The sequence below is a fragment of the Salmo salar genome, chromosome ssa10 (genome assembly GCF_905237065.1).
Source record: "Salmo salar chromosome ssa10, Ssal_v3.1, whole genome shotgun sequence".
NCBI classification, from domain to species: Eukaryota; Metazoa; Chordata; class Actinopteri; order Salmoniformes; family Salmonidae; genus Salmo; species Salmo salar.
In genome coordinates, this window is record NC_059451.1 from 52,878,506 (window position 1) to 52,906,421 (window position 27,916).

General features: G+C 43.4%; 1 protein-coding gene and 1 pseudogene across 4 annotated transcripts in view; both read right to left on the reverse strand.

The window, feature by feature from the left end:
- The window catches only part of LOC106598003 (uncharacterized), a 40,087-nt pseudogene extending 32,309 nt beyond the window's left edge, over positions 1-7,778 (reverse strand). The window contains exons 1-11 of the transcript XR_006757133.1: positions 7,491-7,778; positions 7,297-7,366; positions 6,697-7,188; positions 6,386-6,571; positions 5,943-6,134; positions 5,561-5,737; positions 4,052-4,243; positions 3,670-3,846; positions 1,904-2,083; positions 1,490-1,603; positions 1,240-1,320 (exon numbers count right to left, since the gene is read on the reverse strand). The product of XR_006757133.1 is annotated as an uncharacterized protein (transcript). The remainder of the gene's footprint in view (positions 1-1,239; positions 1,321-1,489; positions 1,604-1,903; positions 2,084-3,669; positions 3,847-4,051; positions 4,244-5,560; positions 5,738-5,942; positions 6,135-6,385; positions 6,572-6,696; positions 7,189-7,296; positions 7,367-7,490) is intronic.
- An 11,850-nt stretch (positions 7,779-19,628) lies between these two features.
- sele (selectin E) lies at positions 19,629-26,757 on the reverse strand. 3 transcript variants are annotated; one of them, XM_045687945.1, is made up of 11 exons: positions 26,451-26,756; positions 26,257-26,326; positions 25,656-26,147; positions 25,345-25,530; positions 24,902-25,093; positions 24,520-24,696; positions 23,013-23,204; positions 22,631-22,807; positions 20,860-21,039; positions 20,445-20,558; positions 19,629-20,275 (listed from the first exon to the last, which is right to left on the reverse strand). In XM_045687945.1, exons 1-11 carry the CDS (start codon positions 26,451-26,453, stop codon positions 20,193-20,195), a joined length of 1,866 nt encoding a protein of 621 aa, XP_045543901.1. In that variant the 5' UTR covers positions 26,454-26,756; the 3' UTR covers positions 19,629-20,192. The 3 variants fall into 3 exon arrangements, with proteins under 3 accessions (XP_045543901.1, XP_045543903.1, XP_045543902.1); XM_045687947.1 differs by lacking the exons at positions 24,520-24,696; positions 24,902-25,093 and having other exon boundaries at positions 26,451-26,757; XM_045687946.1 differs by lacking the exons at positions 22,631-22,807; positions 23,013-23,204.
- Between the last annotated feature and the right edge of the window lie 1,159 nt (positions 26,758-27,916).

Sequence of the window (27,916 nt, forward strand, 5' to 3'; positions counted from 1 at the left end):
GAAGCAGTTTCTGCCTATCTTCATACTGTGCTCTGTGTGGTTACAGCTTTGACTGCATGCTGAAGGTGAATTCAGAGCCAATTATTGGCTAGCTACACTACAAACATAATTTTACCAGGTTTCTGTGAAGCAATTGTAATGACAGTCTGACACAACATACCCAAGAGTTTCCTGATTTGCAAAGGTTAGTCTGTGTTATTTTATTGTTTATTAGAAACATAGTTTGAGATCATTCTGAGGGGATTTTTCCAGTGGTTGAATGGGGATTTGGGCTTCCTGGGAAAATGTCAGAGGTTGCTAAGTAACCAAGTGGAGCGGGGAGCTTACCAAAGTCTAACACAACATACCCAAGAGTTTCCTGATTTGCAAGGGGTAGTCTGTGTTTATTTTATTGCTTATTAGAAACACTGATTAAGATCATTCTGAGGGGATTTCGCCAGTGGTGGAATGGGGATTTGGGCTTCCTGGGAAAATGTCAGAGGTTGCTAAAGTAACAAAGGGGGGCGCGGGGCTTAGCGAAGCCCTCTTGGTATCATTTCGTGCCACTCTACCTATTCTTATTCTACTGGTGTATTTGAAGTAATTTTGCTCTCTGTTGGTACATTTGAACTCAGAAAGCCATGGACTATTTATTTGCAGCTATTATAAAAAGCATCGGACAGAAAATAATGGAAAAAATAAGAACATTATTGACAATGTTTGAAACGTTTATTATATTTAAAAAGACACTTTTTCCACATCAAATGTAATTCTGTAACACACAGACTGTGGTTTAAAAATAAATATAACTTAAATACTGAAAGGCATTGATTTCACAGTTTTGTAAAATCATAAAAATATATTTACGATAATACAAATAATTATACAGGGGAATACAATATACAACTTTCTGTAGTTTGTATAAAGTAGCTGTCAAAATCAGTATCATAAGAAATGTGTCCGCTTGTGGTCATATACCAGCCAGTGGTGAACAATCTGTTCAATACAAAACTCCCTTAGGGAGAAAAAAGACATTTTCTGTAGGACCATCATGAGAACAGATGATTCTGTATACTCAACGTAGCACCTCTCTCCCAGTCAGACGATTCAAGGCTATCTAACCTACTACATTACAATACTGAGGAACTGTGATCCAGGTGTGACCAGCAGATCTTCTTTGAAAACAGAGCCAGCCTGTTCCTGTAGTTATTCCTGCAGTTGTTCCTGCAGTTGTTCCTGCTGTTATTGTTGTCGGTCTCTATATGAGGCTGTCGATGCTGTTCCTGTAGGTCTGTAAAGGTTCCTCAATGTCTGAGGTGCTGTTCAGATCAAACTTGTTAGCTGGAAGGAGGCAATGAAGAGCACATTGATGAGTATTGTCAAGTAAGAAATAGCCGTTCTGAATCAAATCTGTGTTATGAAACAGGGATATTTTTGAATTTCTTACAACTTTCTTATTCCTAGCAAATGACTGTGAGTGGAGAAGATAAGGGACTTCTTCTGTGTTTACCTTTCTGTCTTATTCGTTTGAGGAGCCATGCGGCCAGAGACAGGACAGATAATGACACAGCGCCCCCTGCTGCCAGGCCTAGGATAGTGGGGTTCAATGGAGGCTCAGGTGTGGCTGGAGGAAACAAGAAACAACAGAGGAAAACAGTCAAACAATCTGAATCAACTGATCGGTCACATCACTGACTGCAACCCTCTCAAAAATGTTCGTATTTTGGTAGCCCCCTTATGTAGGATACGCATTCATGATGCATTCATAAAGCCTTTATAACCGCTACATAAGACATACTTTGTCCCGATGACCAGCGAATATCCAGTTTGGTTGTCTCACAGAATATTCAGTTTGATTGTGTCTCACAGAATATTCAGTATGATTGTGTCTCACAGAGAGAGAGTAACAGAGGTTATAACATACCTGTGCAGGTAGGTGTGTCAGCGCTCCACTTCCCTGACCGTGAACACTGCATGTTTGGGGCCCCCTGGAGATCATAGCCCTCATCACAGCTGAAGTTGCAGACAGAGCCCCAAGGATGTGAGGGGGCCTCACAGCTGACCTGACCCCCCAGAGGAACCACAGGAGAGGGACACTGGACAGCTGAGAGAAGGACACACAGTGGTTAGTATTTAAAAATACCACAAAAGCTAACAAACAGTTGTGAATGAAATCATGAACATTATTGTCGTTGGAGAGATCATGTGTGTGGCGGACATCCATAAGGAGATAAGACCTATAGGTAAAATGGATACCCGCATGACTGCAGCTCGCTTTGAATTAAAGCATCTGCTAAATGGCATATAAATATATATATATTGAGTTACCCCCCCTGAGTTGCCCTCAGAACAGCCTCAATTCGTCAGACATGGACTCTACAAGGTGTCGAAAGCATTCCACAGGGATGCTGGCTCATGTTGACTCCAATGCTTCCCACAGTTGTGTCAAGTTGGCTGGATGTCCTTTGGGTGATGGACCATTCTTGATACATGGGAAACTGTTGAGCGTGAAAAACCCAGCAGCGTTGCAGTTCTTGACACAATCAAATCGTTGCACCTGGCACCTACTACCATACCCCATTCAAAGTCACTTAAATATTTTGTCTTGCCCATTCACCCTCTGAATGGCACACAGACACAATCCAATTGTTTTAAGCCTTAAAAATCCTTATTTAATCTGTCTCCTCCCCTTCATCTACACTGATTGAAGTTGATTTAACAAGTGACATCAATAAGTGATCATAGCTTTCACCTGGATTCACCTGGTCAGTCTTTGTCATGGAAAGAACAGGTGTTCTTAATATTTTGTGCACTCGGGCTGAGTAAAACCTCTCACTTCACCTCTTTCCATTATAACTCAGTCTATACTGTTTTAATATCGTGTGTAAATGTGTAAATTGACTGAGTTGAAACAGAGAAGAGGCGAAGTGAGAGGTTTTGCTCAGCCCAAAATCTTTCCGTGAAAATAAGCCCCTGAAGTGAGGAATTTTTGTATGTTGGTCAATGAGATGGTGTTGAATTTGGTCAACAAAAAAATGTCATTGCTTATTTGCTACGTCAGGCTTATTTGATCGAATAGAAGTTTCGTAATTGTTATGTTTATGGCCCTGGTAGTTCGGGGCTCCAGCGGTCTAAGGCACTGAATCTCAATGTAAGAGGCATCACTGCAGTCCCTGGGCGGCACACAACTGGAACAGTGTTGTCCGGTTGTAGGCCGTCATTGTAAATAAGAAATTGTTCTTAACTGACTTGCCTAGTAAAATAAATACATGTTGTTTTATGAATGCACTGATATAAGTGGACGCACGTGTCATTTCAGCAACTTTGAGAAAAATGACTAAATATTGGAGTTGTGCCTGTTGTTGTCATAGAGATAGATGGGGGACTCGTCATGCATATAGCCCTTTTAGCAGGGAGATTGCCATTGAAGGCCTCCACCAGTTTCAAGTAGTCACCTGGGTGGGATTCTATGAGTTGGGAACAATCAGCCAATGAAGAAGAAGAAAATGTAATACTTCAACATTCTCACCTCCTCCCGCCTGCCTTGCATCTTTGAGGACATGTATTTCCATTGTTAGAGTGGTCATATGTCTATCTTGTCAATAAAGACATTGGTTTAATAACTCTTGTCAATATAGACAATGGTTTAAATCAGGTCTATTTTAAAGATGCAAAAAAGTTTGTCCTTACCTTCACAGTGTGGTATCTTCTCAGTCCACTCAGCAGCTGATGTGCAGGTCACCGTGATCGCCCCCTTGAGGAGATAACCCTCAGAGCAGCTAAAGTTACAGCTGCTTCCATAAGTGAAGTCTTCTCCACAGGTGATAGCGCCATCCTTTGGCTGCTGGAGGGTAGGGCAGCTTACAGCTACAAGACAGAGTGAATAGTGGTGCAGTGGTCAGTCTGTGTCCAGAGACAATTCTAGACTGTCATACATTTACAAAACTCTATTTGTCCTCCTAGATATTTCTGAATGGAAAATGTCCTGTGTCATTCATATATTTATAGCAACTACAGTTGATGTAACATGTTATGGGGGCTACGTTTACAGATATCCAGAACCTGTACACACCAACACACTGCGGCTGTGAGTCGTTCCACTGTCCCGAGGCTCCACACTGCAGGGTAGCAGAGCTGGAGGCCAGCCTCTCATAGCCCTCCTCACAGGTAAAGGTACAGGTGGACAGGTAGCTGAAGGAGCCCAGGGGATGGGAGCAGGCCATGGAACCCTTCCCAGGTTCATACAGCTCACTGCATAAGGCCACTGAGAAGGAGAGGGCAGATCGCAATACATGACTAAATGTGTCAATGCTGTCACAAACTCTATAATGGCACAGATACAGAGATGAGTCCTGAATCTAGACTTGGTTTCCTCTATTGTAATCGCTCCTCCTTCACCCCAGCTGCCAAACTAACCCTGATTCTGATGACCATCCTACCCATGCTAAATTACGGAGATGTAATTTATAGATCGGTAGGTAAGGGTGTTCTCGAACGGCTAGATGTTCTTTAACATTCGGCCATCAGATTTGCCACCAATGCTCCTTATAGGACATTTCACTGCACTCTTCTGTAAACTTGTCATCTCTGTACTCCTGTTGCAAGACCCACTGGTTGATCCTTGTTTATGAAACCCTCTTAGGCCGCACTCCCCCCTATCTGAGATATCTACTGCAGCCCTCATCCTCCACAAACAATACCCGTTCTGCCAGTCACCTTCTGTTAAAGGTCCCCAAAGCATACACATCCCTGGGTCACTTGTCTTTTCAGTTCGCTGCAGCTAGCGACAGGAAGGAGCTGCAACAAACACTCAGAACTGTCCAGTTCTAATCTCAATCTCTTAATTCAAAGACTCAAATCATGGACACTCTTACTGACAGTTGTGGCTGCTTTGCGTGATGTATTGTTGTCTCTACCTTCTTGCCCTTTGTGCTGTTGTCTGTGCCCAATAATGTTTGTACCCTGTTTTGTACTGCTACCATGTTGTGCTGCTGCCATGTTGTGTTGCTTCCATGTTGTTTTATTGTGTTGCTACTGTACCATGCTTTGTTGTCATGTGTTGCTGCCATGCTATGTTGTTGTCTTAGGTCTCTCTTTATGTAGTGTTGTGTTGTCTCTCTTGTCGTGATGTGTGTTTTGTCCTATATTTTTATTGAATTGATTAGTTTTTTTTAATCCCAGCCCAGGTCCCCGCAGGAGGCCTTTTGCCTTTTGGTAGGTCGCCATTTTAAATAAGAATTTGTTCTTAACTGACTTGCCTAGTTAAATAACGGTTCAATAAAATAAAATAAAATACATATATTTCTATGGTCTGTTGTTCACACGCATCTCTGCCCTCTCACTGGCTAGAATGGTCCCACCTGTTCCCGCCATCTCCTGCCTGCCTTGCATCTTTGAGGACATATTTTTCCATTGTTAGAGTGGTCATATGTCTATCTTATCAAATAATACATTGGTTTAAATTGATTTAAAAATTCTTGTCAATATAGACATTGACTTAAATTGGTTTAATAACTCTTGTCAATATAGACAATGGTTTAAATCAGGTATATTTTAAAAATGCAAAAAGGTTTGTCCTTACCTTCACAGTGTGGTATCTCCTCACTCCACTCAGCAGCTGATGTGCAGGTCACCGTGATCGCCCCCTTGAGGAGATAACCCTCAGAGCAGCTAAAGTTACAGCTGCTTCCATAGGTGAAGTCTTCTCCACAGGTGATAGCGCCATCCTTTGGCTGCTGGAGGGTAGGGCAGCTTACAGCTACAAGACAGAGTGAATAGTGGTGCAGTGGTCAGTCTGTGTCCAGAGATAATTCTGGACTGTCATACATTTACAAAACGCTGTTTGGCCTCCTAGATATTTCTGAATGGAAAATGTCCTGTGTCATTCATATATTTATAGCAACTACAGTTGATGTAACATGTTATGGGGGCTACGTTTACAGATATCCAGAACCTGTACACACCAACACACTGCGGCTGTGAGTCGTTCCACTGTCCCGAGGCTCCACACTGCAGGGTAGCAGAGCTGGAGGCCAGCCTCTCATAGCCCTCCTCACAGGTAAAGGTACAGGTGGACAGGTAGCTGAAGGAGCCCAGGGGATGGGAGCAGGCCATGGAACCCTTCCCAGGTTCATACAGCTCACTGCATAAGACCACTGAGAAGGAGAGGGCAGATCGCAATACATGACTAAATGTGCCACGATGAAGACATTACTCAAGATACAGAACAACTGAATTACAGGAGGTCTAAGCTGTCATACTGGTATGAAGACCAACAGCAAGACACTGAAGTAATTCAAAGAAAGTACAAATGAAAAGTTTACAACAAATGGTAGCTGTTATTTTATTCTCTTATTAGTCTTTCCAGAACACCTTATTTATAAGGTTTATAAAAGGATATACTTACATTCACAGGTGGGAGGCTGTTCTGACCATGATTCTGAGGCTGTGCATCTCACAGGCCCGGGGCTGCTCAGCCGGTACCCCTCTTCACAGGAATACTGACACGTCGAGTCAAAGGAGAAATTCCCATTGGGGTGAGAGCAACTGACACTGGCTTTAGCAGGGACCTCCTCCATCTTACATTCAACAACTGTCGACAAAGGAAAACAGGTAAAGAGTTACAATTAAGAGAACTTTGAATGTGATAGCACAATACAGATGGTTTCATACTGCCTGTATTAGATTATTGTACTATATCATCCTGGGCTTGCTTACCGTGTTCACACTGTTCACCGTAGAAGCCCTCAAAGCATTTACAGCGGTGGCTGTTGATGGTCTCCACACACTCTCCATGGTAACATGAGTCGCTCTGACACGAGGCTGTGAAGCACAGAGCCGTCTTCTTCTTCATACACGACTCATCGTTCCACTTCCCTTTGTCCGCCTCTCTCTTGATGTACATCTCCACGCAATCCTCGTTGTTCCCCCCGTTGTTGGGTTCCCCGTCTGCCCAGTTCTCTGCCTCTTTAGTCAGGGTCTTATTGGTCCCCACCCAGGTCCACACGTCGTCCACCTTACGGATCCCTATCCAGTAATAGTTGTTCTGCCTGGGCAGGATGCTGTTAAGGTGGGAGATCTCTCCACGGTTCTGGATGGCCACCATGTCAGTGTAGTGCTCCGTGCACCACTTTCTAGCTGTGTCCCAGTTCATAGTTTTGTTGGAGTGATGGTAGGACCAGCCCTCTACTCTAGTGCACATGGTGACAACTGAGAAATGACAAATAGAAAAAGGTCAATATTGACGTACAGTACATGAATGAGTTTACATGAGTGGGATTTTAGAAATGCATAGATCTTCTGAAATGTGTTTCTTACTTGAGTACAGGAGGAAGAAGGTGATCCATGAGCTGGGGCTTCTGGCTTGTTGTGATGCAGAGCAGAAGTCCTGTGGAGAGAACATCAAGCCATACTTTACAGACTGAGAAATGCATTGGCTGTCTGAAATGTATATAAACTAACTGGTGCATCTTAATTTTAAGGCCTAAATCAATTCTCTCAACAGTACTTACCATTGTAAGTTTAAAATGTGATGCTCTTTTGCAGGTAAATCTCCAAAGGATATGTTTCTAGTCGTATCCAGTGGATGAAATGATACTGCTCTCTGGTACTCTGTGCATATATATATATACACCAACCCACACTACAACAACGGTCAAAGACCGGAATTCATCGTTATGACGCTGCCTGGGCATGAAAAGGCTACTCTGGAATTTCCAACTTGGAAACTTTCTCCCTCTCTCTCCCTCCCTCTTTTAGATATCTGGACTCTATCCTATTGTGTCGGTCAGACAGATAAGGGTTTCTCTGAACAGGGGTCAGAGCCCAAAGCCCGGGCTGCAACAGGAAACAAGAATGAGGTAGCAGGAAGCTCTCATTAACTACAGCCTCTGCCCAGCCTCTGCCCTGACGTAAATGCAGAGACTCACAGATACTGAGCTGACGTTGAAATGTTTATTTCACTCCTTTGAAATGTCTGGCTATCACCACATCAAGCATTTGTTGTCATGAATAGTGGGGTGCATAATCTGTTAATTAGTCATAATATTGTAAGCTAACAGTTGACAAATGTACTATGTCAAGTCAACCTCTATTTCAAGTGCATTTCATTGAGTTGGGTTTTGTTATAACAGTGTGTAGAATTTGACTAACCCACTACTGTGTTTCTGTAATTTTATTAAAGGATATGCACAGCTTGAGAGGATACAGGGAGACAGACAGGTTGTCACGAAGATACAGGGAGACAGACAGGTTGTCATGATTATACAGGGAGACAGACAGGTTGTCATGACGATACAGGGAGACAGACAGGTTGTCATGAGGATACAGGGAGACAGACAGGTTGTCATGAGGATAGAGGGAGACAGACAGGTTGTCATGAGCATACAGAGAGACAGACAAGTTGTCATGAGGACACAGTGAGACAGACAGGTTGTCATGAGGATACAGGGAGACAGACAGGTTGTCATGAGGATACAGGGAGACAGACATGTTGTCATGAGGACACAGTGAGACAGACAAGTTGTCATGAAGATACAGGGAGACAGACAGGTTGTCATGAGGATACAGGGAGACAGACAGGTTGTCATGAGGATACAGTGAGACAGACAGGTTGTCATGAGGATACAGTGAGACAGACAGGTTGTCATGAGGATACTGGGAGGCAGACAGGTTGTCATGAGGATACAGTGAGACAAACAGGTTGTCATGAGGATACAGGGAGGCAGACAGGTTGTCTGTGTGATGGGAAACAACACTATAGACGCCTGTTTGCTGCCTGCACTGACTACCATGGCTCACATCCTTCCTGACTGGACTCACTTACACTCTGAACATCTACCACAGCAGACCTCTTTTGTTGAACCCTAGAAAGTCCCCCATTCCTGAGGCCCAATCATAAATACTGCCGGTGAGGAAACAGAGATTTCAACATGGCGTCTGATGAATTCTTGATAATGCCTAATGGATTCTAATTAGGATGACTCAGTTATGAGCAATGACAGATGGAGAAATAATCACTTTCCAACAGGTTATCATATGTTTGAGTATAACCACTTAATAACTTTGAATGAAATCATATGCAGTATTGCTTGGTACCTTTCAGTGACATTTTTAGTAGTCATAACGGTTATTGTAAAGGTTTGCGTATACTGTAAATGCAGAGGAAAAGGGAAGGATGTTGATATCTTCAAAGTTATTTAATTGACATTCTCTGTAGATGTTTTACCAGAAAATGGAGATGTGGAGGCATGGACTTTATCATACCAAAAAAACAACGTTAGGCTGCAAATATGGTTGTTATTATGAAAGAAGAAAGCCTTGAGGGTTAGCGCTCAGGCTAGTATGAAAGGCGGCTGGTGAAAGCCAGAATGAGGGTTAGCGCTCAGGCTAGTATGAAAGACAGCTGGTGAAAGCACATTTGAGGGTTTGCGCTCAGGCTAGTATGAAAGACGTCTGGAGAAATCCAGAATGAGGGTTAGCTCTCAGGCTAGAATGAAAGATGGCTGGTGAAAGACAGAATTAGGATTAGCGCTCAGGCTAGAATGAAAGGCGGCTGGTGAAAGCCAGAATGAGGGTTAGCGCTCAGGCTAGTATAAAGGCGGCTGGTGAAAGCCAGAATGAGGGTTAGCTCTCAGGCTAGTATGAGAAATGGCTAGTGAAAGCCAAAATGAGGGTTAGCGCTCAGGCTAGTATGAAAGGCGGCTGGTGAAAGCCAGAATGAGGGTTAGCGCTCAGGCTAGAATGAAAGGCAGCTGGTGAAAGCCAGAATGAGGGTTAGCTCTCAGGCTAGTATTAAAGACGGCTGGTGAAAGCCAGACTGAGGCTTAGCGCTCAGGCTAGAATGAAAGGGTTAGGGTTAGGGTAAGTAATCAAGGTAGTAATGAAGTCCAAGTGTGACTGAGGAGGTGACAGATACTGTATCATCTACATTAAAGATAAATATAAACACAACTAGCAACAATTTCAAAGATTTTACTGTTCATACAAGGAAATCAGTCAATTGAGGCCTTAATCTATGGACTGGGAATACAGACATGCATCTGTTGGTCACAGATACCTTAAAAAAAAATGTAGGGCAATATAAAAATGATATATATCATTGAGTTAATAAAGCCGCATACAAACATGGGCTCTTTTATGTTTTCTTGAGTAAGGCAGCTCCAAAATGCAGGTGTTTCAGCCTAGCTCAGTGCTTTCTGTGGTGGTGGGGCAAGCCAGCAGAAAATATGGAGCATTGCGCCGTGATTGGCTAAGTGTTCTGTCACTCATAGGGACACTACGTCACCGCAAAGTCTAAGAGGAGACCTCGAAATTTCTAGACCTTTGGGTGCTGCCATAGAGTTACATTAGAAGTGCCCATCCAAGAAGGCTCAAGATCATTCGCCACAGATAAAATGACATCAAATCACGTTATATCTTCTGTAGCTTTGATTGGACTGATCATGTCAACATCATACTTTCAACATCTTAGCTAGCAGTCATCATGAATCAAGTTGACAATCTACTGACAAACCCTTTGTAATCCTTGTCAAGAGAAATAATGAAGAGAGATGATAGATTAAATGTATCGGTGCTCATCGGCCATTGGACATAAACATTACACAACAAGTTGGAAATTGCAAATTCAACGAGTGGTTTGGAAGGAATCATTGACAGTGGCTGTGTGGTTCCCAAATCTGGCATTAAAGGGCTCTTTTCCAAGTTTAAAATGATAAACATTCAACGTTGGCCATGCTGTCAATGAAGCATGATTTGTGCCTCGCTCAAAATAACTGTTAAATCGGAACTGCAAAAACTTTGACTTCAGTGAGTTCAAGACAACTGGGAAGTCGGGAATAAACGAGCTCCAACTTGGAAAATACATTTTGAACGGTCATCCAACTTGGGATTGCAAGTCCGGCCTCCAGTTGTTTTGAAAGCACCATAAATCCAGAGAATGCCAGACTTTGATGACAAAATTTGCCCACGAAGGACCGCTGCGCCACCTTCCTGTTCAAGTGAGCACAGCACAACAAGGTGAGTCCAAAAATGTATTGCATGCTGCTGCATAAATGATGAGCTGCATGCATTCTCTTTAATTTATTTACAAAGCAATTTGACAGAAACTCCCTCTATATGTAACATCATTAATAAAGTTAAGAATCATAAGTTATCAAACCCGTTCACAGGAATGGATAAACCATCCACAGGAATGGATAAAACACAGATTTGGGAACATCTGTGTTTTGTTTTTTGCCCCTAATTTGTGGAACAATCTGCAGAGTTCACTGCAGTTAGATGTTCTGATGTCACTCAGGCAGTTTAATTATTGTTTGAGGACCTCTACGTAGTTGCAGTTGATTGCTTTTATTAAATGTTTATTTTTTTATTGTGCTGAATTATATTATTTTATACACATGTGTATGTTGTTTTAATATTCTGTTTTTATTGTGTACAGGGCTCTATTGTAAAATAGATTTTAATCTCAATGTGACTTCCTGTGACTCACTCTAATAATGTCACGCCCTGACCTTAGAGAGCCGTGTTTTTTCTCTATTTGGTTAGGTCAGGGTGTGGGGTGGGCATTCTATGCATTCTATTTCTTTGTTTTGGCCGAGTATGGCTTCCAATCAGAGGCAGCTGTCTATCGTTGTCTCTGATTGGGAATCATACTTAGGCAGCCTTTTTCCCACCTGTGTTTGTGGGTAGTTGTTTTCTGTTTTGTTTTTGTACCTGGAAATGGCATCCTGGTCTTATGAGGAGATTAGGAGGAGTATATCCGGGGCTTGGGATGAAATAGTGGCAGGAGAAAAGAGCCTGCCAGGGAAGCAGGCGGAAGCTGCGAAGGAGGGACAGCTACGAAGTCAGGTAGGAAGGCCACAGAAACCCCAATAATTTTTTTTTGTGGGGGGGGGACACATGGAGCAGTCGGCGGAGCCGAGGAGTGAACCAGAGCCAATCCGGTAGAAGAGGGAGAATTTGGAGAAGAGAGAAATGGGAGAGTTGTTGAGTTGGTGGATGATGCACACATTTTTCCCAAAGGAACGTGTTGTCAGTTTGGTGCCACCTGAGTCAGCTCCCCGTACTCGTCCTGAGAAGTGTGTTGAAGTTCCGGAACAATTGATACCGGCTATACGCACCAGGTCTCCAGTACGTCTCAACAGCCCGGTACGTCCTGTGCCTGCTCCTCGCATTCGCCCTGAAATGCGTGTCACCAGTCTGGTGCCACCTGTCCCAGCTCCACGCACTAGGCCTTCAATGCGCCTGCCCAGTCCAGTGTGTCCTGTTCCTGCTCTCCGTACTCGCCCTGAGGTGCGTGTTACCAGTCTGGTGCCACCTGTGCCAGCCCCACGCATCAGGCCTCCAGTGCGCCTTCCCAGTCCAGAGCTTCCGGCGACAGGCCCCAGTCCAGAGCTTCCGGCGACAGTTCCCAGTCCAGAGCTTCCGGCGACAGTTCCCAGTCCAGAGCTTACGGCGATGTTTCACAGTCCGGAACCTCCTGAGACGGCGCACAGTTCGAACCTCCTGAGATGGCCCACAGTCCAGAACCTCCTGAGTAGCCCACAGTCCGGAGCCTCCAGCGGCGGTCCGCAGTCCGGAGTCTCCAGCGGCGGTCTGCAGTCCGCAGTCCGGAGTCTCCAGCATCGGTTCGCAGTCCGGAGTCTCCAGCGGCCGTCCGCAGTCCGGAGTCTCCAGCGAGGGTTCCCAGTTCGTAGCCTCCGGCGATGATCCACGGTCCGGTTCCTCCTCCGACGATCCACGGTCCGGTGATTCAAAAGCGGAGGGATCAGCTGGCGGAGCGGGGGCTACGCCCTGAACCGGAGCCGCCACCAAGATTAGATGCCCACCGGACCCTCCCCTATAGGTTCAGGTTTGCGGCCGGGAGTCCGCACCTTTGGGGGGTACTGTCACGTCCTGACCTTAGAGAGCCGTGTTTTTCTCTATTTGGTTAGGTCAGGGTGTGGGGTGGGCATTCTATGCATTCTATTTCTTTGTTTTGGCCGAGTATGGCTTCCAATCAGAAGCAGCTGTTTATCGTTGTCTCTGATTGGGAATCATACTTAGGCAGCCTTTTCCCACCTGTGTTTGTGGGTAGTTGTTTTCTGTTTTGTTTTTGTACGTGACGGAACTGTTGGCTTTTCGTTTTGTTATTTTTTGTTTGAGTGTTTCTTTGTTTAATAAATCATGAGCACTTACCACCCTGCGCTTTGGTCCACTCCTTCCGACGAACGACATGACAAATAATTTGGTCTATATACCCCTCTTAATTTCACCTGCTGTTCTGACTTGGTGTACAGGGAGAACACTATAAGAATGGCCCATGTTCTGAATTCTATCGCTGTACATTTCAAAAGAATGAAAAATATTGTTATATTGACTAACGTTATGTCCGTCCAAGCTAGCACATTAATATCCTAATCGAAATTACCCGGATTGCCTCATATCTGCTTGTTTTCGTCGTTTTTGCCATAGTTATTTACTGCCTTTTAACTTCTTTGGGATAGGGGGCAGTATTTTCACGGCCGGATAAAAACACGTACCCAATTTAATCTGGTTTCTACTCCTGCCCAGAAACTAGAATATGCATATAATTAGTAGATTTGGATAGAAAACACTCTAAACACTCTAACACTCTAAATGCAGCACTAACCTTTGATGATCTTCATCAGATGACACTCCTAGGCCGTTATGTTATACAATACATGCATGTTTTGTTCAATCAAGTTCATATTTATATCAAAAACCAGCGTTTTACATTAGCATGTGATGTTCAGAACTAGCATACCCACCGCAAACTTCCGGTGAATTTACTAAATTACTGACGATAAACGTTGACAAAATACATAACAATTATTTTAAGAATTATAGATACAGAACTCCTTTATGCAATCGCTATGTCCGATTTTAAAATAGCTTTTCGGCAAAAGCACATTTTGCAATATTCTGAGTACATAGCTCGGCCATCACGGCTAGCTAATTTGACACCCACCAAGTGTGGGACAACCTAATCTCAGAATTACTATTAGAAAAATTGGATTACCTTTGCTGTTCTTCGTCAGAATGCACTCCCAGGACTTCTACTTCAACAACAAATGTTGTTTTGGTTCCAAATAATCCATAGTTATATTCAAATACCTCCGTTTTGTTTGTGCGTTCAGGTCACTATCCGAAGGGTGACGCGAGCGCATTTCGTGACAAAAAATGTCAAAATATTCCATTACCGTACTTAGAAGCATGTCAAACGCTGTTTAACCTGTTAGGGCTAGGGGCAGTATTTACACGGCCGGATAAAAAACGAACCCGATTTAATCTGGTTATTACTACTGCCCAGAAACTAGAATATGCATATAATTATTGGCTTTGGATAGAAAACACCCTAAAGTTTCTAAAATTGTTTGAATGGTGTCTGTGAGTATAACAGAACTCATATGGCAGGCAAAAACCAGAGAAGATTCCTTACAGGAAGTGGCCTGTCTAACAAGTTCTTGTTCTTCTTGACTCTCTTTATTGAAAACTGAGGATCTTTGCTGTAACGTGACACTTCCTACGGCTCCCATAGGCTCTCAGAACCCGGGAAAAAGCTGAATGATGTAATTCCAGCCCCTGGCTGAAAAACATTAGCGCCTTTGGTAAGTGGTCTATCAGAGGACAATGAGACTGAGGCGTGTGCACGAGGCGACCCCATGTTTTTATTTTCTCTCTCTTTGTACTAAAACACAGATTCCCGGTCGGAATATTATCGCTTTTTTACGAGAAAAATGGCATAAAAATTGATTTTAAACAGCAGTTGACATGCTTCGAAGTACGGTAATAGAATATTTAGAATTTTTTTGTCACGAAACGCGTCGGGCGTCACCCTTCTTTACCCTTACGGATAGTGTCTTGAACGCACAAACAAAACGCCGCTATTTGGATATAACTATGGATTATTTTGAACCAAACCAACATTTGTTATTGAAGTAGAAGTCCTGGTAGTGCAATCTGACGAAGAACAGCAAAGGTAATAACATTTTTCTTATAGTAAATCTGACTTTGGTGAGGGCTAAACTTGGTGGGTGTCTAAATAGCTAGCCCTGTGATGCCGGGCTATCTACTTAGAATATTGCAAAATGTGCTTTCACCGAAAAGCTATTTTAAAATCGGACATAGCGAGTGCATAGAGGAGTTCTGTATCTATAATTCTTAAAATAACTGTTATGTTTTTTGTGAACGTTTATCGTGAGTAATTTAGTAAATTCACCGGAAGTTTGCGGTGGGTATGCTAGTTCTGAACGTCACATGCTAATGTAAAAAGCTGGTTTTTGATATAAATATGAACTTGATTGAACAAAACATGCATGTATTGTATAACATGATATCCTAAGATTGTCATCTGATGAAGATCATCAAAGGTTAGTGCTGCATTTAGCTGTGGTTTGGGTTTATGTGACATTATATGCTAGCTTGAAAAATGGGTGTCTGATTATTTCTGGCTGGGTACTCTGCTGACATAATCTAATGTTTTGCTTTCGTTGTAAAGCCTTTTTGAAATCGGACAGTGTGGTTAGATTAACGAGAGTCTTGTCTTTAAAATGGTGTAAAATAGTCATATGTTTGAGAAATTGAAGTAATAGCATTTCTAAGGTATTTGAATAACGCGCCACGGGATTCCACTGGCTGTTACGTAGGTAGGATGAAATCGTCCCACTGGCCCTAGAGAAGTTAAAATCAATTTTTATGCGATTTTTCTCGTAAAATAGCGACAATATTCCAACCGGGCAACGTTGTATTCATTCAAAGGCTGAAAGAAAAGAATTGAGTAGTCTTGTGAACGCGCATCTCAGTCTCACTGTCCCCAGGCTGACCACTTACAAATTCTGCTGCTGTTCTTTGCCCAGAGACAGCAGACACCCCAGTCCACTTTCTGGCGGCTTTAGAGAGCCAATGGAAGCCTTAGAAAATGTCCCGTTACAGCACAGATGCTGTATTTTCGATAGAGATGCAACAGAAGGACAACAAATTGTCAGACAGGGCACTTCCTGTATGGAATCTTCTCAGGTTTTGGCCTGCCATATGAGTTCTGTTATACTCAGACACCATTAAAATAGTTTTAGAAACTTTAGAGTCTTTTCTATCCAAATCTACTAATTATATGCATATTCTAGTTTCTGGGCAGGAGTAGTAACCAGATTAAATCGGGTACGTTTTTTTATCCGGACGTGAAAATACTGCCCCTTATACCACAACAGGTTAAACAAATGAGGTTTATAATGACAATTGGTATGTACAGAGGCTGAATGAACTGTTTCGCTGCCAGACAAGGCTCCACTGATAGTCAGGTGGAGCAGTGGTAAGATGTTGGGACAGCTGTTGGGACAGCTTTATATAGGCCCTAACAGTTTGTTGTCACTGTTTGTCACCGTTACAGTGCAATTTATGTATTGTTTAGTGTTGTGTTGTGTAGTTGTCACGGTATCGTCGGTGAAGGAGGACCAAAATGCAGCAGGACTGTGTTAGTTCATTTTGAACATTTATTAAATCAAAACGAACACAAAAACAACAAACAAGAGAACGAACGATCCACTAACAGTCTGGCAAGGCACAAGGCTAAACACAGAACAATTTCCCACAAACACACAGACAAACACACCCAACTAATATAGGACTTCCAATCAAAGGCAACACCACACAGCTGCCTTCAATTGGAAGTCCACCCCAATTAACTCCACATAGAAACACACTTACTAGACTACACATAGAAGTACATAAACATAGACCATAAACCAAAAACCCGGAAATATTAAATCAAACACCCTTTTTCCAAAACACCACCCCGGACCACATAAAACAAATACCCTCTGCCACGTCCTGACCAAACTACAATAACAATTAACCCTTATACTGGCCAGGACGTGACAGTAGTGGCTTTACTGGCATGCATCCCACTTATTTTAGTTTTGTCCCACCAAGATTTACATGCTAAAATCGCCACTGGGTGTGACCACCATTTGCCTCATGCAGTGCGACATATCTCCTTTGCGTAGAGTTGATCAAGGCTGTTGATTGTGGCCTGTGGAATGTTGTCCCACGCCTCTTCAATGGCTGTGCGAATTTGTTGGATATTGGCAGGAACTGGAACATGCTGTCGTACACGTCGATCCAGCATCCCAAACATGCTCAACGGGTGACATGTCTGGTGAGTATGCAGGCCATGGAAGAACTGGGACCGTTTCTGCTTTCTCTGAATTGTGCACAGATCCTTGCGACATGGGGCCGTGGATTATCATGCTGAAACATGATGATCGCAGCGGATGAATTCCATGTCAATGGGTCTCAGGATCTCGTCACGGTATTGCTGTGCATTCAAATTTCCGTCCATAAAATGCAATTGTGTTTGTTTTCTGTAGCTTATGCCTGCCCATACCATAACTCCATCGCCACCATGATGCACTCATTCACAATGTTCCAATAGATAGGAAATGTCATTAAGTCCAACACCTCAAACAAGTTGAGCTCACCTTTAAATCCCATTAAAGCCAAAAAAAACCATGTTTAAATGGCTAAATAACTGAACAGTGCAGCAGGAGTACTTGATACTGTGATTCCTGAAATGCAGAGCCTGTTGATGGAGTATTTTTTTCAAATCCTAAATTAAACTTTGTAACATTATTTGGTAGATCAGCTGGTTTGCGAGCTCTCAGTCTCATTGACCACAAAACGTTGCTAATGCTAGCTAGCTAACCACTTAATATAATCTAACTGTCACGCCTGCTCCCGCTCCCCCTCTCTGGTGCTCGAGGACGCCAGGCTGCCTATAATTACGCACACCTGTCACCATCATTACGCGCATCAGCGCTCATTGGACTCACCTGGAGTCCTTCACTTTGTTGATTGCCCCCTATATCTGTCTGTTCCTCAGTTTGTTCCCCCTGTCAGCATTATTGTCGTTCTGTTTTCTCCTGTCCAGACAACGTCCTTATTTTTTTCATGTCGGTTATTTATGAAATACTCACTCCCTGTACTTGCTTCTCGACTCCCAGCGTCTGTCCTCACAGAATGCTGACACCCATATTTGAAGCATCAGGTAGTTTTTTGATTTTTGTTTTTGTTGGTGACGTCGGGTCCGGGTGCCTCTGCCGACGAAACCGGAGGTATATCACCTGGCTCGTCGGGCTTCCACGCCTTAGCTGGCTCGAGAAGTTTCCTTGTCTCGGTTGGCTCGGCAGGCTCCCATCCAACGTCATGCCTCAGCCGGCTCGTCGGGCTCCCACGCTTCAGCCGGCTCATCAGGCTCACATCCCACGTCATGCCTCAGCCGGCTCGTCGGGCTCCCACGCCTCAGCAGGATCGTCGGTCTCCCACGCCTCAGCCGGTTCGTCGGGCTCCCACTTCTCAGCAGGATCGTCGGGCTCCCACGCCTCAGCCGACTCGTCGTGCTCCGACACCTCAGCTGGCTCGTTGGGCTCCCACGCCTCAGCCGGCCCATCATTACGCACACCTGTCACCATCATTACGCGCATCAGTGCTCATTGGACTCACCTGGACTCCATCAGTTGTTGATTGCCCCTTTATGTCTGTCCTTCATGTCGTTTATTTATGAAATGTTCACTCCCTGTACTTGCTTCTCGTCTCCCAGCGTCTGTCTTCACAATAACTTGTTCTCAAAATGTATGTTAGCTAGCTAAGTTGGAAATGTTATGAATACATCTCCCATCTGCTGTCGATATGATTTGAGAGCACTAGTTAGCTCCAAAAGTAGATATAGCAGAGTTTCTATATTAAAAATAAGTAGTTGAGGATGTTATTACTCCAACCTCGTGAAAGTTACAAACTGACGTGTATTTTTTTGGTCAAAAACAACTTTATATCAAAGGAGAGCCTTTGATTTGATGGCCTGCACATGTGCAGTTCAATGCGAGAAGACCGTTAGACCCGAGGATGTGTTTCTACGTATGAGCTTAGCTAGCCAACATTGCCAAGACATCACCTTTGAGTGTTATCAGGGATTTCTATAGGAGAAGCAGTTTCTGCCTATCTTCATACTGTGCTCTGTGTGGTTACAGCTTTGACTGCATGCTGAAGGTGAATTCAGAGCCAATTATTGGCTAGCTACACTACAAACATAATTTTACCAGGTTTCTGTGAAGCAATTGTAATGACAGTCTGACACAACATACCCAAGAGTTTCCTGATTTGCAAAGGTTAGTCTGTGTTATTTTATTGTTTATTAGAAACATAGTTTGAGATCATTCTGAGGGGATTTTTCCAGTGGTTGAATGGGGATTTGGGCTTCCTGGGAAAATGTCAGAGGTTGCTAAGTAACCAAGTGGAGCGGGGAGCTTACCAAAGTCTAACACAACATACCCAAGAGTTTCCTGATTTGCAAGGGGTAGTCTGTGTTTATTTTATTGCTTATTAGAAACACTGATTAAGATCATTCTGAGGGGATTTCGCCAGTGGTGGAATGGGGATTTGGGCTTCCTGGGAAAATGTCAGAGGTTGCTAAAGTAACAAAGGGGGGCGCGGGGCTTAGCGAAGCCCTCTTGGTATCATTTCGTGCCACTCTACCTATTCTTATTCTACTGGTGTATTTGAAGTAATTTTGCTCTCTGTTGGTACATTTGAACTCAGAAAGCCATGGACTATTTATTTGCAGCTATTATAAAAAGCATCGGACAGAAAATAATGGAAAAAATAAGAACATTATTGACAATGTTTGAAACGTTTATTATATTTAAAAAGACACTTTTTCCACATCAAATGTAATTCTGTAACACACAGACTGTGGTTTAAAAATAAATATAACTTAAATACTGAAAGGCATTGATTTCACAGTTTTGTAAAATCATAAAAATATATTTACGATAATACAAATAATTATACAGGGGAATACAATATACAACTTTCTGTAGTTTGTATAAAGTAGCTGTCAAAATCAGTATCATAAGAAATGTGTCCGCTTGTGGTCATATACCAGCCAGTGGTGAACAATCTGTTCAATACAAAACTCCCTTAGGGAGAAAAAAGACATTTTCTGTAGGACCATCATGAGAACAGATGATTCTGTATACTCAACGTAGCACCTCTCTCCCAGTCAGACGATTCGAGGCTATCTAACCTACTACATTACAATACTGAGGAACTGTGATCCAGGTGTGACCAGCAGATCTTCTTTGAAAACAGAGCCAGCCTGTTCCTGTAGTTATTCCTGCAGTTGTTCCTGCAGTTGTTCCTGCTGTTATTGTTGTCGGTCTCTATATGAGGCTGTCGATGCTGTTCCTGTAGGTCTGTAAAGGTTCCTCAATGTCTGAGGTGCTGTTCAGATCAAACTTGTTAGCTGGAAGGAGGCAATGAAGAGCACATTGATGAGTATTGTCAAGTAAGAAATAGCCGTTCTGAATCAAATCTGTGTTATGAAACAGGGATATTTTTGAATTTCTTACAACTTTCTTATTCCTAGCAAATGACTGTGAGTGGAGAAGATAAGGGACTTCTTCTGTGTTTACCTTTCTGTCTTATTCGTTTGAGGAGCCATGCGGCCAGAGACAGGACAGATAATGACACAGCGCCCCCTGCTGCCAGGCCTAGGATAGTGGGGTTCAATGGAGGCTCAGGTGTGGCTGGAGGAAACAAGAAACAACAGAGGAAAACAGTCAAACAATCTGAATCAACTGATCGGTCACATCACTGACTGCAACCCTCTCAAAAATGTTCGTATTTTGGTAGCCCCCCTTATGTAGGATACGCATTCATGATGCATTCATAAAGCCTTTATAACCGCTACATAAGACATACTTTGTCCCGATGACCAGCGAATATCCAGTTTGGTTGTCTCACAGAATATTCAGTTTGATTGTGTCTCACAGAATATTCAGTATGATTGTGTCTCACAGAGAGAGAGTAACAGAGGTTATAACATACCTGTGCAGGTAGGTGTGTCAGCGCTCCACTTCCCTGACCGTGAACACTGCATGTTTGGGGCCCCCTGGAGATCATAGCCCTCATCACAGCTGAAGTTGCAGACAGAGCCCCAAGGATGTGAGGGGGCCTCACAGCTGACCTGACCCCCCAGAGGAACCACAGGAGAGGGACACTGGACAGCTGAGAGAAGGACACACAGTGGTTAGTATTTAAAAATACCACAAAAGCTAACAAACAGTTGTGAATGAAATCATGAACATTATTGTCGTTGGAGAGATCATGTGTGTGGCGGACATCCATAAGGAGATAAGACCTATAGGTAAAATGGATACCCGCATGACTGCAGCTCGCTTTGAATTAAAGCATCTGCTAAATGGCATATAAATATATATATATTGAGTTACCCCCCCCCCCCTGAGTTGCCCTCAGAACAGCCTCAATTCGTCAGACATGGACTCTACAAGGTGTCGAAAGCATTCCACAGGGATGCTGGCTCATGTTGACTCCAATGCTTCCCACAGTTGTGTCAAGTTGGCTGGATGTCCTTTGGGTGATGGACCATTCTTGATACATGGGAAACTGTTGAGCGTGAAAAACCCAGCAGCGTTGCAGTTCTTGACACAATCAAATCGTTGCACCTGGCACCTACTACCATACCCCATTCAAAGTCACTTAAATATTTTGTCTTGCCCATTCACCCTCTGAATGGCACACAGACACAATCCAATTGTTTTAAGCCTTAAAAATCCTTATTTAATCTGTCTCCTCCCCTTCATCTACACTGATTGAAGTTGATTTAACAAGTGACATCAATAAGTGATCATAGCTTTCACCTGGATTCACCTGGTCAGTCTTTGTCATGGAAAGAACAGGTGTTCTTAATATTTTAGGCACTCGGGCTGAGTAAAACCTCTCACTTCACCTCTTTCCATTATAACTCAGTCTATACTGTTTTAATATCGTGTGTAAATGTGTAAATTGACTGAGTTGAAACAGAGAAGAGGCGAAGTGAGAGGTTTTGCTCAGCCCAAAATCTTTCCGTGAAAATAAGCCCCTGAAGTGAGGAATTTTTGTATGTTGGTCAATGAGATGGTGTTGAATTTGGTCAACAAAAAAATGTCATTGCTTATTTGCTACGTCAGGCTTATTTGATCGAATAGAAGTTTCGTAATTGTTATGTTTATGGCCCTGGTAGTTCGGGGCTCCAGCGGTCTAAGGCACTGAATCTCAATGTAAGAGGCATCACTGCAGTCCCTGGGCGGCACACAACTGGAACAGTGTTGTCCGGTTGTAGGCCGTCATTGTAAATAAGAAATTGTTCTTAACTGACTTGCCTAGTAAAATAAATACATGTTGTTTTATGAATGCACTGATATAAGTGGACGCACGTGTCATTTCAGCAACTTTGAGAAAAATGACTAAATATTGGAGTTGTGCCTGTTGTTGTCATAGAGATAGATGGGGGACTCGTCATGCATATAGCCCTTTTAGCAGGGAGATTGCCATTGAAGGCCTCCACCAGTTTCAAGTAGTCACCTGGGTGGGATTCTATGAGTTGGGAACAATCAGCCAATGAAGAAGAAGAAAATGTAATACTTCAACATTCTCACCTCCTCCCGCCTGCCTTGCATCTTTGAGGACATGTATTTCCATTGTTAGAGTGGTCATATGTCTATCTTGTCAATAAAGACATTGGTTTAATAACTCTTGTCAATATAGACAATGGTTTAAATCAGGTCTATTTTAAAGATGCAAAAAAGTTTGTCCTTACCTTCACAGTGTGGTATCTTCTCAGTCCACTCAGCAGCTGATGTGCAGGTCACCGTGATCGCCCCCTTGAGGAGATAACCCTCAGAGCAGCTAAAGTTACAGCTGCTTCCATAAGTGAAGTCTTCTCCACAGGTGATAGCGCCATCCTTTGGCTGCTGGAGGGTAGGGCAGCTTACAGCTACAAGACAGAGTGAATAGTGGTGCAGTGGTCAGTCTGTGTCCAGAGACAATTCTAGACTGTCATACATTTACAAAACTCTATTTGTCCTCCTAGATATTTCTGAATGGAAAATGTCCTGTGTCATTCATATATTTATAGCAACTACAGTTGATGTAACATGTTATGGGGGCTACGTTTACAGATATCCAGAACCTGTACACACCAACACACTGCGGCTGTGAGTCGTTCCACTGTCCCGAGGCTCCACACTGCAGGGTAGCAGAGCTGGAGGCCAGCCTCTCATAGCCCTCCTCACAGGTAAAGGTACAGGTGGACAGGTAGCTGAAGGAGCCCAGGGGATGGGAGCAGGCCATGGAACCCTTCCCAGGTTCATACAGCTCACTGCATAAGGCCACTGAGAAGGAGAGGGCAGATCGCAATACATGACTAAATGTGTCAATGCTGTCACAAACTCTATAATGGCACAGATACAGAGATGAGTCCTGAATCTAGACTTGGTTTCCTCTATTGTAATCGCTCCTCCTTCACCCCAGCTGCCAAACTAACCCTGATTCTGATGACCATCCTACCCATGCTAAATTACGGAGATGTAATTTATAGATCGGTAGGTAAGGGTGTTCTCGAACGGCTAGATGTTCTTTAACATTCGGCCATCAGATTTGCCACCAATGCTCCTTATAGGACATTTCACTGCACTCTTCTGTAAACTTGTCATCTCTGTACTCCTGTTGCAAGACCCACTGGTTGATCCTTGTTTATGAAACCCTCTTAGGCCGCACTCCCCCTATCTGAGATATCTACTGCAGCCCTCATCCTCCACAAACAATACCCGTTCTGCCAGTCACCTTCTGTTAAAGGTCCCCAAAGCATACACATCCCTGGGTCACTTGTCTTTTCAGTTCGCTGCAGCTAGCGACAGGAAGGAGCTGCAACAAACACTCAGAACTGTCCAGTTCTAATCTCAATCTCTTAATTCAAAGACTCAAATCATGGACACTCTTACTGACAGTTGTGGCTGCTTTGCGTGATGTATTGTTGTCTCTACCTTCTTGCCCTTTGTGCTGTTGTCTGTGCCCAATAATGTTTGTACCCTGTTTTGTACTGCTACCATGTTGTGCTGCTGCCATGTTGTGTTGCTTCCATGTTGTTTTATTGTGTTGCTACTGTACCATGCTTTGTTGTCATGTGTTGCTGCCATGCTATGTTGTTGTCTTAGGTCTCTCTTTATGTAGTGTTGTGTTGTCTCTCTTGTCGTGATGTGTGTTTTGTCCTATATTTTTATTGAATTGATTAGTTTTTTTAATCCCAGCCCAGGTCCCCGCAGGAGGCCTTTTGCCTTTTGGTAGGTCGCCATTTTAAATAAGAATTTGTTCTTAACTGACTTGCCTAGTTAAATAACGGTTCAATAAAATAAAATAAAATACATATATTTCTATGGTCTGTTGTTCACACGCATCTCTGCCCTCTCACTGGCTAGAATGGTCCCACCTGTTCCCGCCATCTCCTGCCTGCCTTGCATCTTTGAGGACATATTTTTCCATTGTTAGAGTGGTCATATGTCTATCTTATCAAATAATACATTGGTTTAAATTGATTTAAAAATTCTTGTCAATATAGACATTGACTTAAATTGGTTTAATAACTCTTGTCAATATAGACAATGGTTTAAATCAGGTATATTTTAAAAATGCAAAAAGGTTTGTCCTTACCTTCACAGTGTGGTATCTCCTCACTCCACTCAGCAGCTGATGTGCAGGTCACCGTGATCGCCCCCTTGAGGAGATAACCCTCAGAGCAGCTAAAGTTACAGCTGCTTCCATAGGTGAAGTCTTCTCCACAGGTGATAGCGCCATCCTTTGGCTGCTGGAGGGTAGGGCAGCTTACAGCTACAAGACAGAGTGAATAGTGGTGCAGTGGTCAGTCTGTGTCCAGAGATAATTCTGGACTGTCATACATTTACAAAACGCTGTTTGGCCTCCTAGATATTTCTGAATGGAAAATGTCCTGTGTCATTCATATATTTATAGCAACTACAGTTGATGTAACATGTTATGGGGGCTACGTTTACAGATATCCAGAACCTGTACACACCAACACACTGCGGCTGTGAGTCGTTCCACTGTCCCGAGGCTCCACACTGCAGGGTAGCAGAGCTGGAGGCCAGCCTCTCATAGCCCTCCTCACAGGTAAAGGTACAGGTGGACAGGTAGCTGAAGGAGCCCAGGGGATGGGAGCAGGCCATGGAACCCTTCCCAGGTTCATACAGCTCACTGCATAAGACCACTGAGAAGGAGAGGGCAGATCGCAATACATGACTAAATGTGCCACGATGAAGACATTACTCAAGATACACAACAACTGAATTACAGGAGGTCTAAGCTGTCATACTGGTATGAAGACCAACAGCAAGACACTGAAGTAATTCAAAGAAAGTACAAATGAAAAGTTTACAACAAATGGTAGCTGTTATTTTATTCTCTTATTAGTCTTTCCAGAACACCTTATTTATAAGGTTTATAAAAGGATATACTTACATTCACAGGTGGGAGGCTGTTCTGACCATGATTCTGAGGCTGTGCATCTCACAGGCCCGGGGCTGCTCAGCCGGTACCCCTCTTCACAGGAATACTGACACGTCGAGTCAAAGGAGAAATTCCCATTGGGGTGAGAGCAACTGACACTGGCTTTAGCAGGGACCTCCTCCATCTTACATTCAACAACTGTCGACAAAGGAAAACAGGTAAAGAGTTACAATTAAGAGAACTTTGAATGTGATAGCACAATACAGATGGTTTCATACTGCCTGTATTAGATTATTGTACTATATCATCCTGGGCTTGCTTACCGTGTTCACACTGTTCACCGTAGAAGCCCTCAAAGCATTTACAGCGGTGGCTGTTGATGGTCTCCACACACTCTCCATGGTAACATGAGTCGCTCTGACACGAGGCTGTGAAGCACAGAGCCGTCTTCTTCTTCATACACGACTCATCGTTCCACTTCCCTTTGTCCGCCTCTCTCTTGATGTACATCTCCACGCAATCCTCGTTGTTCCCCCCGTTGTTGGGTTCCCCGTCTGCCCAGTTCTCTGCCTCTTTAGTCAGGGTCTTATTGGTCCCCACCCAGGTCCACACGTCGTCCACCTTACGGATCCCTATCCAGTAATAGTTGTTCTGCCTGGGCAGGATGCTGTTAAGGTGGGAGATCTCTTCACGGTTCTGGATGGCCACCATGTCAGTGTAGTGCTCCGTGCACCACTTTCTAGCTGTGTCCCAGTTCATAGTTTTGTTGGAGTGATGGTAGGACCAGCCCTCTACTCTAGTGCACATGGTGACAACTGAGAAATGACAAATAGAAAAAAGGTCAATATTGACGTACAGTACATGAATGAGTTTACATGAGTGGGATTTTAGAAATGCATAGATCTTCTGAAATGTGTTTCTTACTTGAGTACAGGAGGAAGAAGGTGATCCATGAGCTGGGGCTTCTGGCTTGTTGTGATGCAGAGCAGAAGTCCTGTGGAGAGAACATCAAGCCATACTTTACAGACTGAGAAATGCATTGGCTGTCTGAAATGTATATAAACTAACTGGTGCATCTTAATTTTAAGGCCTAAATCAATTCTCTCAACAGTACTTACCATTGTAAGTTTAAAATGTGATGCTCTTTTGCAGGTAAATCTCCAAAGGATATGTTTCTAGTCGTATCCAGTGGATGAAATGATACTGCTCTCTGGTACTCTGTGCATATATATATATACACCAACCCACACTACAACAACGGTCAAAGACCGGAATTCATCGTTATGACGCTGCCTGGGCATGAAAAGGCTACTCTGGAATTTCCAACTTGGAAACTTTCTCCCTCTCTCTCCCTCCCTCTTTTAGATATCTGGACTCTATCCTATTGTGTCGGTCAGACAGATAAGGGTTTCTCTGAACAGGGGCCAGAGCCCAAAGCCCGGGCTGCAACAGGAAACAAGAATGAGGTAGCAGGAAGCTCTCATTAACTACAGCCTCTGCCCTGGGCAGAGACTCACAGATACTGAGCTGGTGTTGAAATGTTTCTTTCAGTCCTTTGAAATGTCTGGCTAACACCACATCAAGCATTTTTTGTCATGAATAGTGGGGTGCATAATCTATTAATTAGTCATAATATTGTAAGCTAACAGTTGACAAATGTACTATGTCAAGTCGACCTCTATTTCAAGTGCATTTCATTGAGTTGGGTTTTGTTATAACAGTGTGTAGAATTTGACTAAGCCACTACTGTGTTTATGTAATTGTATTAAAGGATATGCACAGCTTGAGAGGATACAGGGAGACAGACAGGTTGTCATGACGATACAGGGAGACAGACAGGTTGTCATGAGGATACAGGGAGACAGACAGGTTGTCATGAGGATACAGGGAGACAGACAGGTTGTCATGAGGATACAGGAAGACAGACAGGTTGTCATGAGGATACTGGGAGACAGACAGGTTGTCATGAGGATACAGGGAGACAGACAGGTTGTCATGAGGATACAGGGAGACAGACAGGTTGTCATGAGGATACAGGGAGACAGACAGGTTGTCATGAGGATACTGGGAGGCAGACAGGTTGTCTGTCTGTGTGACTGGAAACAACACTATAGACGCCTGTTGGCTGCTTGCACTGACTACCATGGCTCACATCCTTCCTGACTGGACTCACTTACACTCTGAACATCTACCACAGCAGACCTCTTTTGTTGACCCCTAGAAAGTCCCCCATTCCTGAGGCCCAGACATAAATACTGCTGGTGAGGAAACAGAGATTTCAACATGGCGTCTGATAGAGGCTTGATAATCCCTAATGGATTCTAATTAGGATGACTCAGTTATGAGCAATGACAGATGGAGAAATAATCACTTTCCAACAGGTTATCATATGTTTGATTATAACCACTTAATAACTTTGAATGAAATCATATACAGTTTTGCTTGGTACCTTTCAGTGCCATTTTTAGTAGTCATAACGGTTATTGTAAAGGTTGGCGTATACAGTAAATGCAGAGGAAAAGGCCAGGATGTTGATATCTTCAAAGCTATTTAATTGATATTCCCTGTAGATGTTATACCAGAA